General features: G+C 41.2%; 2 protein-coding genes across 3 annotated transcripts in view; one reads left to right on the top strand and one right to left on the bottom strand.

Annotated features, from left to right (window-relative positions):
• Positions 1 to 1,049: 1,049 nt before the first annotated feature.
• Positions 1,050 to 10,938, top strand: LOC138594224 (von Willebrand factor A domain-containing protein 7-like). 2 transcript variants are annotated; one of them, XM_069665239.1, is made up of 18 exons: positions 1,050 to 1,204; positions 1,596 to 2,073; positions 2,462 to 2,669; positions 3,472 to 3,557; positions 3,652 to 3,745; positions 4,020 to 4,148; positions 4,228 to 4,414; positions 4,569 to 4,738; positions 4,856 to 4,968; positions 5,151 to 5,267; positions 5,485 to 5,691; positions 5,787 to 5,922; positions 6,035 to 6,187; positions 6,287 to 6,379; positions 6,514 to 6,623; positions 6,806 to 6,970; positions 9,143 to 9,466; positions 10,116 to 10,938. In XM_069665239.1, the coding sequence occupies exons 2-18, from the start codon at positions 1,870 to 1,872 to the stop codon at positions 10,581 to 10,583; spliced, it is 2,964 nt and encodes a 987-aa protein (XP_069521340.1). In that variant the 5' UTR covers positions 1,050 to 1,204; positions 1,596 to 1,869; the 3' UTR covers positions 10,584 to 10,938. The 2 variants fall into 2 exon arrangements, with proteins under 2 accessions (XP_069521340.1, XP_069521341.1); XM_069665240.1 differs by lacking the exons at positions 1,050 to 1,204; positions 1,596 to 2,073; positions 3,472 to 3,557 and having other exon boundaries at positions 2,544 to 2,669.
• The window catches only part of LOC138594225 (cytoplasmic phosphatidylinositol transfer protein 1-like), an 81,921-nt gene continuing 78,248 nt past the window's right edge, over positions 10,937 to 14,609 (bottom strand). The window contains exon 8 of the mRNA XM_069665242.1: positions 10,937 to 14,574. Within this exon, the coding sequence (XP_069521343.1) occupies positions 14,216 to 14,574 (359 nt within the window). The 3' untranslated portion in view covers positions 10,937 to 14,215. The remainder of the gene's footprint in view (positions 14,575 to 14,609) is intronic.

Below are 14,609 nucleotides of genomic sequence, written 5' to 3' on the forward strand. Positions count from 1 at the left end.
CAGGTGTGTTGAATTTTTTTCTGCTTTCTTAGGTGCCATGCTTTTTTGGCTATATCTGCATTATGCTTGGACAGGTGCTCATTGATGTAAACATTGGATCCTTTAAGTTTCCTTCCTTGGAAATAGAAGATTAATTGAAAGAAAAACGATTGGGCAGTGGCTTGTAAGAGTGAGTGAGATACCAGCCACTGCCCAATTCTACCCGCATTTGGCGGGTTGGTGGTTGCTAATGTCAAGCCCTGATCACCACATTACTTGACAAACAGGCACATGTTTACAGAACATAAAATCATATTTTCCGTAAGTCAGTCGGAACAATGCACACAATGAAACACAAGCACACACAATGTGGGTGTCATGGGCCTAATGAAACTGAAATATTAACGCGCCCTGGTGACCGTGAGGTTTCAGGTCATTTCTTGTGTAAACAATGTTAGATATCTTGTTAACCTCGTTTGACCTTTCAGAAGAAACAGACATCTTTTCAGTCTGCTTTTTAGTTAAGGTGCCTCGTAATTTATTGCCACACATTTAATTTTATATAGTACGTTTATCCCTTGTGTTTATCTATTTGATCAACTTTTAGAGACACAGAATTTTAAACCTATTTTTGTCGGACTATTTTGGCTCGGCTGTTTTTATTCTGTGAAGCTCTTTTGTATAAAAGGTGCAATATGGATAAAAGTGAGTTGACACTACAGAGGCATCCGAAAAAATAATGTCTCAGTCTTGAAATTTTTCACACTCTTGCCACAGTGTCTCTCTCTTATACTTGCTGTAAGCTGAAGCTCCTCTAACACGCGACCTTTAAACTCATTCATTCCTTCTGCGGAAAAATCTAAGTCTGACAACCTGTACCTCCCTCAGGTGTGCTCCTCTGATAAGAACAGGTGGATTGCTTACATTTGTAATGGGATGTAGCACATACAAAAATGCTCACACCCAAGTTGTGACTCATGGGAGTGCACACACAAAGTACTGCAGCGTGTGTGGGAGTCTTTTCATCAGCTCAATCAGGCAGGACGGACTTAACTATAAGAGGAAGGAACGAGTGCACACACTCGTTTTCAGTCTGCAGATAGCGCAGGAAACACATAGGAGCACACACAATAGTATCTACCTGAGCGTAAACACGCAATGCTGACTTAGTAACAGTAAAGTGGTGCCAACATCTCAACAAGGCTAGACTGCTGAGCGCACACAGGTAAGAGGGTGTTATTTCCATCTTCTGTAAACTGTCAACTGTATTAGTTTTAATCTCACACACCATTTTAATGAATCATTATAATTCTTTAAAAATTGTGCCCTTCTTTTGTAATAAAAGAGCACTGTTGTATCGTTTACGATCTAAAGTAACAGGTTAGATCAACCATTGCACTTCAGATGCCAGTCTTCTTATTTAACAAGAGATTTGCGTGAATGTTGGAAAATATTTTACATTAATTCTATGCATTCAGCATTCAAATGTCCGATAAGAGCACGAGCACTAATGCTATGTTTGTTTTAATGTTAGCACTGTGAAATTTAAGGTCTCTGCCTGTTTAATTTCCCTCCTACCTGCTCTCTGTGCTGATCCTGTCTCTGTCTCTCCTCAGGTGTTTTCACTTGTCATCTGCTGCCTCATTACACCTGGTTCAGCACCGGCAACCTCTCTATTGTTTCCCGTTTGTGGTAAATCATTGTTGAACTACAGGAAGCCGCGGGGGAGATCAGCTATCAAAATTTCCCCTGATTCTGTTTGGTTGACTTCTAGCGTGGCCAACAAAAATAGCAACACAGAACCAGTGAAGGAACAAGGAGGAAGAGTTTGGACAGAAAGTTTAGAGACAGCATCCATTTCGATTTCTTTCTCTCTCAACTTCCTCATCCATGATGGCGGCCACAGAGTCACTTATGTTCCTGGTGGTGACCATCCTCTCCCTCTCAGGCCTCATTCACAGCTTCAAGCCACTCTTCTCTTTTAGTGGGAATTCCATGACTCACCGTGTCATCACGCAGAGGGCGGTGCTCAGAAAGACAGCCGAGGTCTGCCGAGACATTGCAGCCTCTGAGGGACGAGACTTCAGACTGAGTGTGAGTTCAAACTGAGAAACTGGGAGAACTGTGGTGTACCACATCATAATTTACTTATGATATATAAATGTACTGAATCACAAAAAACAAATAAGATATATATTGAAGAATTATAGGTGAAAAAGGAAAGAAATTAGTTAAAGCATTTACGCTTACAGTAAATAAATATGCTAGATATTCCCAGATTTCCTACATTGCGAGGACATCTCATATAGTATGTCCTTCAAAAAAGCTGTCGGAAGATGGAGATACGAGTCTCTAACTATGGTATCTTGTCATCCAATAATTAAGTGTTCATTGGTGTACAGTACAGTGTTTGGGTTTAAGGTAGATAGATTAAACATGCAGCAAGATTTAAAAGTCGATATTTGTAATGCTTAATCTCCAGATTGACGACAGCCTGTCAGCTGACAAGGTGCAAAGGGCCTGCTCCACTATAGGTACCTCCACTTCTGTCCTCTCTACCGTCATGTTCCATACATCCATCGCCAACATGTACTTCAGCAACGCAATAGTGGACGTGGTTTTTGCACTGAGTGAAAGGCATCATTTTGACGATGAGACCTTCGAAGGGGGACGGGATGTCATTACATCAGGTACACTAAACTGTTGCTTCGACTTCCCTGAAACAAAATAGACATTAAATATGTTTTTTTCATGATTTTATTCTCAGACTTTGGCCCTACATATGAGTATTTATTCACTTTACCAAAAACATGGGGACACACCGGACGACGAAGCGCCGCGAATAGCCGCGAAGCGCCGAGAAGCGTAGCCAGTTTTCTTTCAGCGCCCTGTAGCGATCGTTTCGGCGTCTGGTCTATTTTTTGCGTGAGCTGCGAGCGATCGCGTCAATCCTGGCAGGAAGTCACACATGAAACAACGAGAGAATCCGGTCAATTTTCAAAATTAAAACAATTTTCAGAATAAAACACCGCGATTGACAAATGCGATGTTTTATATGTGTGTGCTGTTATATATTTGTCAGTATCTAAACAGAGCGCGAGAGAGATGGAGATACACGCACGCGCACATACAAACACACACACACACACACACACACACACACACGCACACACACAGACACACACACAAAAATGAGAGAGACACAAAGTTTGCTGGCTATAGGGGGTGGGGGTGGGGTGTCAAAACACACACACGCAAACACAGAGAGACAGAGAGCAAGAGAGAGAGCAAGAGAGAGAGCATGATGAAAAAACAGCTCCAAATGTGAGTAAACGACAGCTGAGGAGCAGAGGCGCTTGTCGACCGGCGCGTAGAAATGCGCGTCTGGTGTGAACGGAAATGCTCCGGCTCGCGCGCGATTTTCTTTGCGCAGTGCTTCCTCGTCCGGTGTGTCCCCGGCCCACTCTTCTTCCTCTGTGTTCTTCTGTTGAGGCGTGTCTGCTGTGAAGGCCAGCGTGAAGCTGGACAACTTTGTCGCGGGGAGGTGGACTCTTGGAAGACTCTGTCATACATTACAGGTGAAATGAACAGGTGATGAACAGGTGTCTCTATAAGGTATGACCAAAACCACCAGCGGTGTGGTTAATATTGTTTCATATTCTTCATATTTAGGACTTCTACAGCCACAGTAACTGGGTGGAGCTTGGGAAAACAGCCCCTTACAGCTCTCTGATCAGACCAGACGAACCTCTTGTGAACCTGGCAGGTGAGATACTGTCATTACTTGTCCACAAACCTTCTGCTTGGTCACCCTGAGTGTGTATGCTTGAGTGAGAAATGACACTGGCACATTCAGTTTATTCATCACCTGTCAGTGTGCAAGCACCACCCCTGTCGTGGCTTGTTAGGCTTTCCCAGTAACTGCATTCATTCATACACACCTTAAAACACACAAGAAGTGGGTCACTGATACTGACAAGGAGCTGTTTTGGTAAGCTCCCATATCAGGTTTGATGTGATGATGCTTTTATTCACTGCAGGCCCCAACACTCCAACCTGTCGAAACTGTATAGGCGGTAACTGCGCGGACAACCTTCTGCCTGACCTGCTGCAACAGGGGCTTCTCACTTCAGGCTACTTCAACATCTTCTCCTCAGCAAAACCTGAAGGTAACTTTAAGGAATCATTTACAAAGTAGGATTTTATGAACATGTACATGTTTCATTAACATTTTCTCAATCCTCCAAGGTAAATGCAGCCACGGTGGATTTTTGGACTGGACAAGCAGACGCGACCCAGTGGGGGGCATCAACAAGGACGACCTCGGGTCCAGTCACGGCTCCCTTCATCACAAAGCTGCTGATTTGGCCGTGAACGCCACAATGGAGCTACTGGAGGACATCAGAGTGTCTGTCGGAGACAAGAACTTCCTGCGGTACGGTCCACCTTTAACTGAGCCATTTTGTGAGAAAACATGTCACGTCTTTGGTTGTTTGTTTTTGCAAGGTCAAATAGCAGTCACTGATCGCTGACAGATGAATTACCCATGATCAGCAGGATTAGTGTTTCTCTCTCTCTCGTTCCTGCAGACTGATGGGCCTCTCCCAGTCCTCTGTGCTGTGTTTTGTCATTGACACCACAGGCAGTATGAGTGATGACATCGCCGAGGCGAAGAGAGTCTCCTTTGATATCATTGACAGGAAGAGGGGAACCCAGGAGGAGCCCTCCGCCTACATACTGGTGCCTTTCAATGACCCAGGTACACATACTGTACTGTACTGTACTGTACTGTAGTGCAAGTTTTAAACCCTTGAAACTGTGTGTTTGAAATGTATAAGAAGATAACAGTAAGTGGTGATATCTATTACATTTTCAGGTTTTGGTCCCTTGATTCTGACGACAGATGCAGACGTCTTCAAAGATAACATCAACAAGCTGACTGCAAGCGGTGGAGGAGACATTCCTGAGTTGTGTTTGTCAGGACTGCAGGTGTTCACACATGTTTTCTACTAGTTATCATTTAGACAAGAATGAAATGCAAAGCAACAGAGCCATATGATCACATCATGATTAAACTTGAACCCCCTAAATTAACCTCAGTTCAGTTTGTCTTTTTCTTTTTATTCGAGACCAATTTTCACAGTTTTTTCCATCCCATGTATAATTGACAGCTGGCTCTGACTGCTGCTCCACCTTCCTCTGAGATCTTTGTCTTTACCGACGCTCCAGCTAAAGACGCTCACCTGAAAAGCACCATCACTGCTCTCATAGAGAGTAGGAAGACTGTGGTAAGAAGTGACTTTTTACCAACCTTGCTCTTTAATGGACTACATGACGGTTACGTTGCAGATTGAAACCAACTGCTAGCCCCTTCACTCACACTGCCCTTCCTTGCAAAAACGAAATGCCTCTTTAGAGCCAGCGTTTGGTTCTTTGGTTTCTTTTAAAACATGATGGCTGTCAATATAACCTTTTAAATAGTTTATTTTACCCTCATATTTGTAGGTAACTTTCATGTTGACAGATGTCCTGGCAGGTCGCCGGCGCCGCAGAAACTTTCAGGGTGGATATTCCTCACGCAGAATCAGCCAATCAGACACTCAGCTGTACCGTGACCTTGCTCGGGCCTCTGGAGGTCAGGCTATTGAGGTCACCAAGTCTGACCTTTCTTTGGTTACAAGTATCATAGAGGATTCATCTGCCAATGCTGTGGTAAGACATTGAAAAAACTGAAAATTAAACCTGATTTCATGTTTTTCCGCAGTGCATGTATGTGAATCAGCAGTTTCTGTTCCTTCTCATTTCAGGTGACAGTTTTTCAGGTCGTGAGGAATCCTGGAAAGCCCGATAATTTTACATTTACTGTTGATGGTTCTTTGAGGAACATGACTGCCTACATCACAGGGGCCTCGTCTCTCACTTTCACCCTCACCAGCTCTACAGGTGGTTTTACTGTTGTCTTTAAAGTTAAGACTAGTTGTGACTGTTTTATCAGTCTTTGACTTCCTTGCTAGTAGACAAACGATTTGTTTGAACATGTTTTCTTCTCTTTCAGGTGTGTCTCAGAGTTCCAGTCAGTCCAGTGGTCCTCTGGCATCCTTCACCACAGCAGGAAACCTACGTCGGTTAAGCTGGAACACTGACAATCAAACAGGATCATGGGAAATCAGTGTTGATTCTAATAATCCCTACTCTGTAAAGGTCACAGGTCAGTAATATGACTTCATTTATTGTGTGGGTCAGTCTACAGCTGTGCTAGCCATGTGGCAGCCCTACTTATCTGGATTATTGTGTGTGTGTACATTAGGTCAAAGTTCAGTCAACTTCATTTTTAACCTTGTGGAAGCTCACAAAGGAGCACATGGGGACTTCAGTCTAAAGGAGGGACGTGCTCTTTCAGGTCAGACCACTATTATCCTCAACTTCATCTTCCAGTTTGTCAGCTGTTCTACAGCTCTTATTGTATTAATAATGTTAAAAGGTGTCAGATTAATACTCATCTAGTTTCCTTTACTCCTTTGCATTTACTCTCAGGTGGTAACGCCAGCCTCTTGGTCTCTGTGACAGGAAGTGACACGGTAAAGGTCACAGAGGTCACTCTGTTTGACACCTCGGGGTCAACAGAGGTCAATGGAACATTGCAGGCATGTCACATGTTACAAAAACTTAAAAGACCACGCACAGTAGCTTAAATGTTTTCCAAACTCTTCTACCTACATCTTTCCAAATACAAGCTAGAAAACAAATTGGGTTTATGACAATTGCAGATGATACAAGTTGGTACTATGTTGTGACACGTCATGTCATCCTCTTTCTGTCCTCACAGTCTGTGGGAAGCGGTAACTTCCTGGTGACATTCAGTGCAGTCCCCGCTGGTGACTTTATGGTTTGTCTGAGAGGAGAGGACAGCAGCTCCACCTCCAGGTCAACACCGAGCATCTTCCAGAGACAGGCCTCCACACTGATCAAGACCTCCAGCATCTCTTTAACTGTGAGCACTATCACCTTTGGTTTTCTGTCCCATGAGTTTGGTCATGAACTTAATTAAAGTTACATAATTTGGGGGATGTCAGTGGTCATGTAAGGTATTAATTCATACTGGGGAATGATGTAAACATTTGTACCAAATGTCATGGAAAATGTATCTAAAAGTTCAGACGTATTCAATTGGTGGTCCATGGGCCAAATGCAATAATACCAGATACAATAACAGTTAACTCCCCTCTGTAATCAATGTCAATGAGGCTCTTTCATCATATACAAAAGTATAAAAATGAAGAAAAGCATAAATAGTATATATATTAAAAAGCCAAATCATAAACAAAGTGACACTTTACAAAAAGAGCTTGTCTAGACCGTAATCTTTTATCATTTAGAGAGAGACCCTACATAACTCCACCATGAGCAACATTTGGCACGGTGGCACAGAAACTTTCTTTTAAACAGGAAGAAGCCTCGAGCGGAACCAGACTCATGTTGAACAGCCATCTGCCTCGACTGGATGGGCCGAAAAGTAGGCTAGAGGGAGATGCAAAATAGAGAGCAGCAACAACAACATATGCTTTCGTAATAACTGACACTGAAACAAAGACTAGTTGTTGGTTATGAGTCTAAAAGAATACACAGACAGTTAAAAGTATTATCATTGTGTTTTTAGTCAACCTACAAAAGAGGATTTCTTAGGTAGTAGGCTAATTTGCACTTAGCATTAGTTAGCTCTGTTGTTCTGTGCAAAATAACTTATTCTGCAAAGAAGTTTTAACACAGGGTGTTGAAAGGAAGAGGACATTTAGGAGAGCCAAACTGTATAAAATACATGTTAAATACAACATTATGTTTATTAAAGCAACAACCTACTTCTAAGATGGCTTCATAGATCAAACTAATGGATCAGACATATGAAATGTAAATCTCTTGCCCACTGACATTTCACTTTTTTCAGATCTGGCCCTTCTAAAAAAGTAGTTGAATAGGCCTGTAAAAGTTGTTGTGCTATATGCTTGATAACAAATTGTTCCCCTCATGGCGACAACAGAGTATAAATCATCATCAACACCAGATGTCTCAGAAACTATTTGATAGATTGTCATAACATTATATGAGATAACATCACAATTGCCATTGCCACTAGCAGGGCTTAAAGGACAGCATCACTCTTACTTCACTAATATCACATTTACAACACAAAAAGGCTACAATTTTTAATCTCTAAGGATTCATTCATTTGCCATCATATCTCATCATGAACTGTTTTTAAATTATGAATTAGTGCTTAACTAAACAGAGGATGGAATTGTGCCAATGCATGCAACCACTGGCATCTAATTTCTACGTCCTCTGGAAAGCTGTGCAATCCGGAGGTGCTGTTGCAGCTGGGGAAGTAGTGCTGATCCATTCTGGCCACTAACTAACAAATACTAAAACTAAATAACTAATGCTAAATCACACAACTAGCTAAGTTTCCTAAAAAACACTGTTAACCTACGAGCTAAAGCTAACCTAAAACTAAAGTTACTAGCTAGCTAAAATTGGAAAAATATAACAACCGAACTACTGCCTGAACCCATCAACTAACTTACTAAATACTATAAACTCACTACTTTAAAATGAACACTAAACTAACCTATGCTAACAGGACAGTCTAACTACTCAATCACGAAAGTTACAGTTGGAGTTAATCCCCACAATTCTCTCAATCCACTTGAGTCCCCACAGTTTGCTGAACTGACGTAGATATAGAGTTTGGTGACGAAAGCAGCCACCACATTGGTCACCCATCACCAGATCAGCCAATAGAAAAATGTCATTGTAATAGCCAGGTTTCAACCTGTAGAGGGAGTCGCTACGCATATTTCGAACACAATTTGTAGAATTAAAATACTTTGCACTCAAATGTCGAGATTTGGACCTGAATTGATCAACAACACCACTAAATACCCATATACATAGGTTTTCAGCTGAAATAAGTGGTCTGGGGGTTTAGCTACTCTTTAATGACTCAGGCTTGTTTATGTCTGCCATTGTTTCTACAGTATATCACCACTTTACCAAGGACATAGATAGAAAATAATTTTCATCATCTTACTTATTCTAACATCTTTTCATTATTTCTACTCAAGGCTAGATAATACACTCCCCTCTTACTTTCCCTTCACTTTTTCAGGCCCAAGTCAACAACACCAGCATAGAACCGGGCTCCACCATCTCCATCCCTTTCACAGTAGCCACAGCCATCAACGGAGTTGTCAACGACACTGCAACTGGGACGTTCACTGTGCGAGCCAACAATGACCGCAGCTATACTTCAACCTCACCCAACTCCGTCACTGTAGCACAGGGCAGTGGAGGCAAAGCCAATGGCACGGTAACTTTAACAGTACCAGCTAATGTTACATCAGGAACAGACGTGACCCTTACCATTGAGGCAGAAAATGCAGCTGCCACTGACATCAACTACGCAGTCATCAGGATGTCTGTGGCTGCCAAGGTAAGAAAACCAGCACATACCAGATTTTGTTAAGAAATAAGAAAGGAGTATCAATGATTTGCTTTTGTTAAAATCAAAAGACAGAGAAGAGTTGATGGCAAGCAGCAATATATAAATATAAAATCAGTTATCAAATCCTAAATAAGGGAGGACCCAGAATTGATCCTTGTGGAACACCGTTTGTTAGCAGTAAAAACTCTGATAGATTTCTGTGTGTCAAAACAAGAGGTGTCGAATCAAAGGTTATTTTGAAACCATATACGGGCATGGAGTCTATTGCAGTGTATGAATGAGATGATCAACTGTATTGAAAGCTCTTGACGAATCAATGGCGACAGAAGCACATCATTCTTTTCGTCAATACTAGATATTTTTTTAACCTATGTAACAGCTGAGATGATACTATGAATATGTCTGAAACCAGACTAATGTGTGCTGCCAACAAATAAGACCAAAGGAGAGACGCTCAGTAGCCATTTCTCTTTTATGCATTTTATTCTGACATAAAGAGGACTTCTCTCTTTTAGCTATGACTTTCTTAATTTGGTGGTCTTAGTGGTGTTGTTTACTATAAGTACCTAATGTATCAATGTAGCTTGTTGTTTTTTTAATCATTTGTACAATTCCCTATTCCTGTGTTTTTGGTTAGGTTTCAGATGTTACCCGCCCAGTGTGCCGTGAAGTCAGTACATCAAGAAACTGCCCATCCTCCTCATCGCTCTGTGCTTCCTCCCAGTGGAAATTCATCGCCAATCTCACTGATGGAATCAATGGAACAGGCATTGACAGCGTTGCCATCCGCCAAGGGAATGGCACCCTCAACACCAGCACGGTGGCTGGAGCAGGGGGGGAGAATATCACAGTGGCTACTTACATCGCCTCCTGCTGTTCACAGAATGTAGAGCTGTCTGCTGTTGACAAAGTGGGGAATGTGGGGACATGTGTGGGACAGGCTAGAGCACTTACCACAGCTGTACCCGTCACTACAGCTGCACCTGTGACTACGGCTGCACCTGTGACTGCAGCTGCAGTTAACACAACGTCCTCTGGAGGGCACACTGTGAGCACTTCACACTGTCTCTTGATCGCTGTTGTGGTTTCTCTCCTCTGGAAATAAAAGATGTGGAAATATTCTTGTAAATGTGCAATTGTAGCAAATGAATCAAGAGTTTTCTCTGGGAGTTTTTGTATCTTTGATTTGTAATCAGGTGTGATTGAATGTAAATAACTATGGCTTGAAGAAAATACTTTTTTCTTACTATTTCTGAAAACATTGTTAATTATACTTATAATGAAATGTATGATGTATTTCTTCTACTTCTTGTGTTTGGATATATAAGTAAATTGAAGAGTTGTGTCACCATACATGAGAAACATACTGTTAACTAAAGTTTTGTTTCTGAGGACTAAAAATACACAAGTGGGCTATTTGAAACATGCACAGTAAAAGAAGAATATTAACACTGTTGCAATAGTTTGTAAAGTTTATTTGTCTATTTCAGAAAAAAAGTAAAGTTACAACAACGAACCAAATGAACCTCAAAGGCCTGTAAAAATATACCAAATACAATAATAGTTAATTAGAAGAACTAAGGGCGACTTCCAGCAGCCGAACAGGAGAAGCACTTCTGGGGCCTGTTTCACACAGCAGGATTAGTGCTGAAAGCTGGATAAGACAGAACCACACCTGATCTCCACCACAGAGTGAAGAACACTGAGCTGTTCCAGGTTTCACTCCTTGCACTTGTCAAGCTAACTTTGTAATCCTGGCTGGTGAGACAGGTCCCAGGAGACAACACAACAGCGTGGTCGAATGCAAACCGCATCAGGAGGAGTGAAATGTTTGGTCCATTTCTCAAAAAGAAACAATGATAAACTGATTTAGAGCTTCCTTCAAACAATACAGCAACCACAAAATCAAAGTACAGCAGGTTTACTACAAAAAAAAAAGGAAACGTCAAAAAAGTCAATCACCTCTCAATTAACATGGCGAAGCAACGTCAAAGCAGCCACCCCACCAGAAAGAAAAGCTTCATTTTGTTTTACAACTTGTACAAAGAATTTTAATAAAAGCAACTGAAGAGTCAAAAGTGCACCACTACGATGAGGAATCTTGATACTCGATTGGCTGAATTCGGAATCCTCAATAAATGACTTGATAGATACAGACACATATTACTTCTAGACTGATTTGTGTCTGTGAAGAAGTCATCCTCACACTAAAAGACACTAAAGAATATCCTTCATTGTCTATCTGAAATCTTTGAGCACATTCATGTCACATCTGTAATGCAACTTGGAACAGATTCAATGTATGAAACCTACTATATTAGTCATTAACAACAGTATTTACAATACCTAATATGTTACTCTTTTAAACAGAGCAGAGCTTAATGTTACACAAATGGATATTTTGCATTTTTTTTAATAGCCTGTGGTAGATCAAAACATATCCCTGGATCTCTGTGTTCCTGACAAGAGAGATGGTCATTACCAGAGTTGTAATTATGTATAATCTATACATAATAGATGAATGCAGAGGGACAATAACTTGTTTTTTATCCTCAAAAGGCAAAGACAAAAGCTACAGTTACAGATAAATAGCTACAGTTGTTTTGTTTTTTAACAAAAGCAAGTGAGAAACTGTACATAATATTAACAGTAGTTTATGGCAAGACCACTGAGGACTCTCTCCTTGACCTGCTCCCTTCAATATCACTTTGTTGTACTGTAGGACTTTGGTCCAACAAACCTAAAAGACTGTTTCTTCATTGTCAAATAAGGTGTCAAAGACTGGAAAGTGCAAAGAAAATGCATTTGCGCTGTAAAGTTACAAGTAATTGGTATGAATAGGAAAAACTAAATTTGAGTAATTTCTGAACATATGATAACAAGTTAGCCCTGTTACTTCAGCATCTGATGATGTAGTTTGATATGATTGACCTTATATGAACGTGTCTTACTTTAGCTACTATATTACAGGGCTAAAGCCTGTTATAATTTGATAGATGCAAAATAGAAAAAAAGGCAAGGAAAATTTTAAATTTCATGTTGAATAGATGAAGTATAAGATTTTGGTTCACACACATGTAAGCAATGATACGATAGTTGCATGCAGAGGCACTGAGTTGAAGAGTTTGTAGGCCTATATTCTCTGGACATGCTTACGTTTCCACTCAAAATCGGATTTTTCTACAATACAAAATTAGTACAGAGCTTCCTATGTTGGCATTCACTTTTTTCATACAGCATCACAGAATAAACTTTACCAATCCATTCATTTACAGTATATACATATATACTTTACATAATATGCATATATGCTGTGAACATTCCATGCAGCATATCAAACCCTCTTCGAATCATATCACTGTATTGAAAAAGGGGGTTTAAAGAATAACTTTCTGGCCTCACGTATTTGATTCTTCAGAAAATGGGTCACTGCAATGGATGTTCCCGTTTCAAAATAATTTTCCTGCCTACTGAAGCAAACGCTATGCAGCTATAGGCACATACTCAAGTCAGCTTGATGCACGTGCCCTTCTCAAATCAAGCTTTGAATTCTTTAGGACCTCCACTGAGCACAAACATTGGTCAATGCTTAAAAACTCCCCAAAATGGCCTTGTTCCTACATATGACATTAAAGTGATTGGCTGATTTGGTAAAATTTGATCACCTATATGTCACATGAGAAGTCCAGCATTAGTTTCAGGCAACATTTGACTTTTTTTTTTGTTTTACCGACATCTTCAGTTAGTCAGTTTATGTAAGATATATGCAATAATAAACTTTAACAAATTCAACTTTAGAATCATTAAATTGTCATGCTAAAATACACAAATGCTCCAAGGTTTCTGATGTGTAAACATTCCAAGGGTTAAGTAGACTGGTATAGTACATACAATAGGTGCTGTGTTGTCATATCTGAGGAGGTATTAAATGCGGCTGTTTGGCAATAAGCGGGGACACAAAGGTTCCGTTATATCCCTGCCTTTGGAGTGTGAGTAAGGTAGAGTTGGGGAGACCTGAGGAGTAAACGCTCTATGATTGTACTGATTTGCATCTGTTGTATAGTTGGGAGTTTGGTTTGGGATGGAAAGGATGGGTACAATCTAATCTGCAAGCCAGCTTGGACAGCTCAGGAAACAGTTGCTAAGCTTTTCTGTTATTAGGGCACTTGGCTGTCTTTCTGGTAAGTGTTACTTTACCACTGTGCTACTCTTGTTCATATCATGGATTTAATCTCTAATTAAAACATACAGCCATTTGCAGACTGAAAAATCAGTCATTTATTTACTCACATTGTAAAACTTAAAATACCACTGGTTCTGTGGTGCTAAGGCAACTGATTCATAGTTCAACAGATTATAAGGAATCAGCTCATCTGATTGAAGAAAACATAACTAAGGAATCACTAAGCACAATTTATTGAAATATCATAAGGAAACGCCTCTCAACAAAAAAAACATGGATGCTCTTTGTTTTGTTTTGACATCGAGGTGGTTGTTAAAATAGGTATGATGTGTCTGGCTGAACTCACAGGAAGAGGTATGCCTTGTCAGGGTGGTAGAGCATACAGCAGCCTGGATGTTAATAATGACACTGCTAAAGATTGATTATTGTGTATCCAATGATTAATGTCTGGGCACTGGTGTTTGGAGGTTGGGCTATTCCCGCTGGGCTACTAAGACATGGGGTTTGGAGGAATAAGTAAAGCATGGGGGTGGGGAAGACATCCAAAGGTCCCTCTACTGCTCGTCCATCTCAGTAAGATCGGAGTTGGAGGACGGCGTTGTGGATGACTGAAGGTGGTTTGAAACTGGTAGTGGGCTCAGCGCAGAGCCCTGGGGGACGCCACTTTTGGCACGGTCAGGAAGGGTCAAGGTTTCTGGGGCAGACTTTTTGCGGGGCCGGTCCTTGGGAACAGAGAGGGACTCTGGTGCATCAGTGCACATGGGGGTGGTGGGGGCGCTGGCAGGGCCGGTGAGGGCACAGGAGGACAGGGGCGTCTGACTGATGGAGATCGACGGGGGAAAAATCCCGATCTTCTGGTTAGTAGCCTCCTGGATGGTGCGCTCAAACTCTCTCACCTCATCCATTGTCATGTCTGGATCAGAAAAAGATTAATTGAGACACATAAGA

The sequence above is a fragment of the Semicossyphus pulcher genome, unplaced genomic scaffold (assembly GCF_022749685.1).
Source record: "Semicossyphus pulcher isolate SPU_LCO1_2020_fin unplaced genomic scaffold, fSemPul1.0.p SCAF_17, whole genome shotgun sequence".
Taxonomy (NCBI): domain Eukaryota; kingdom Metazoa; phylum Chordata; class Actinopteri; order Labriformes; family Labridae; genus Semicossyphus; species Semicossyphus pulcher.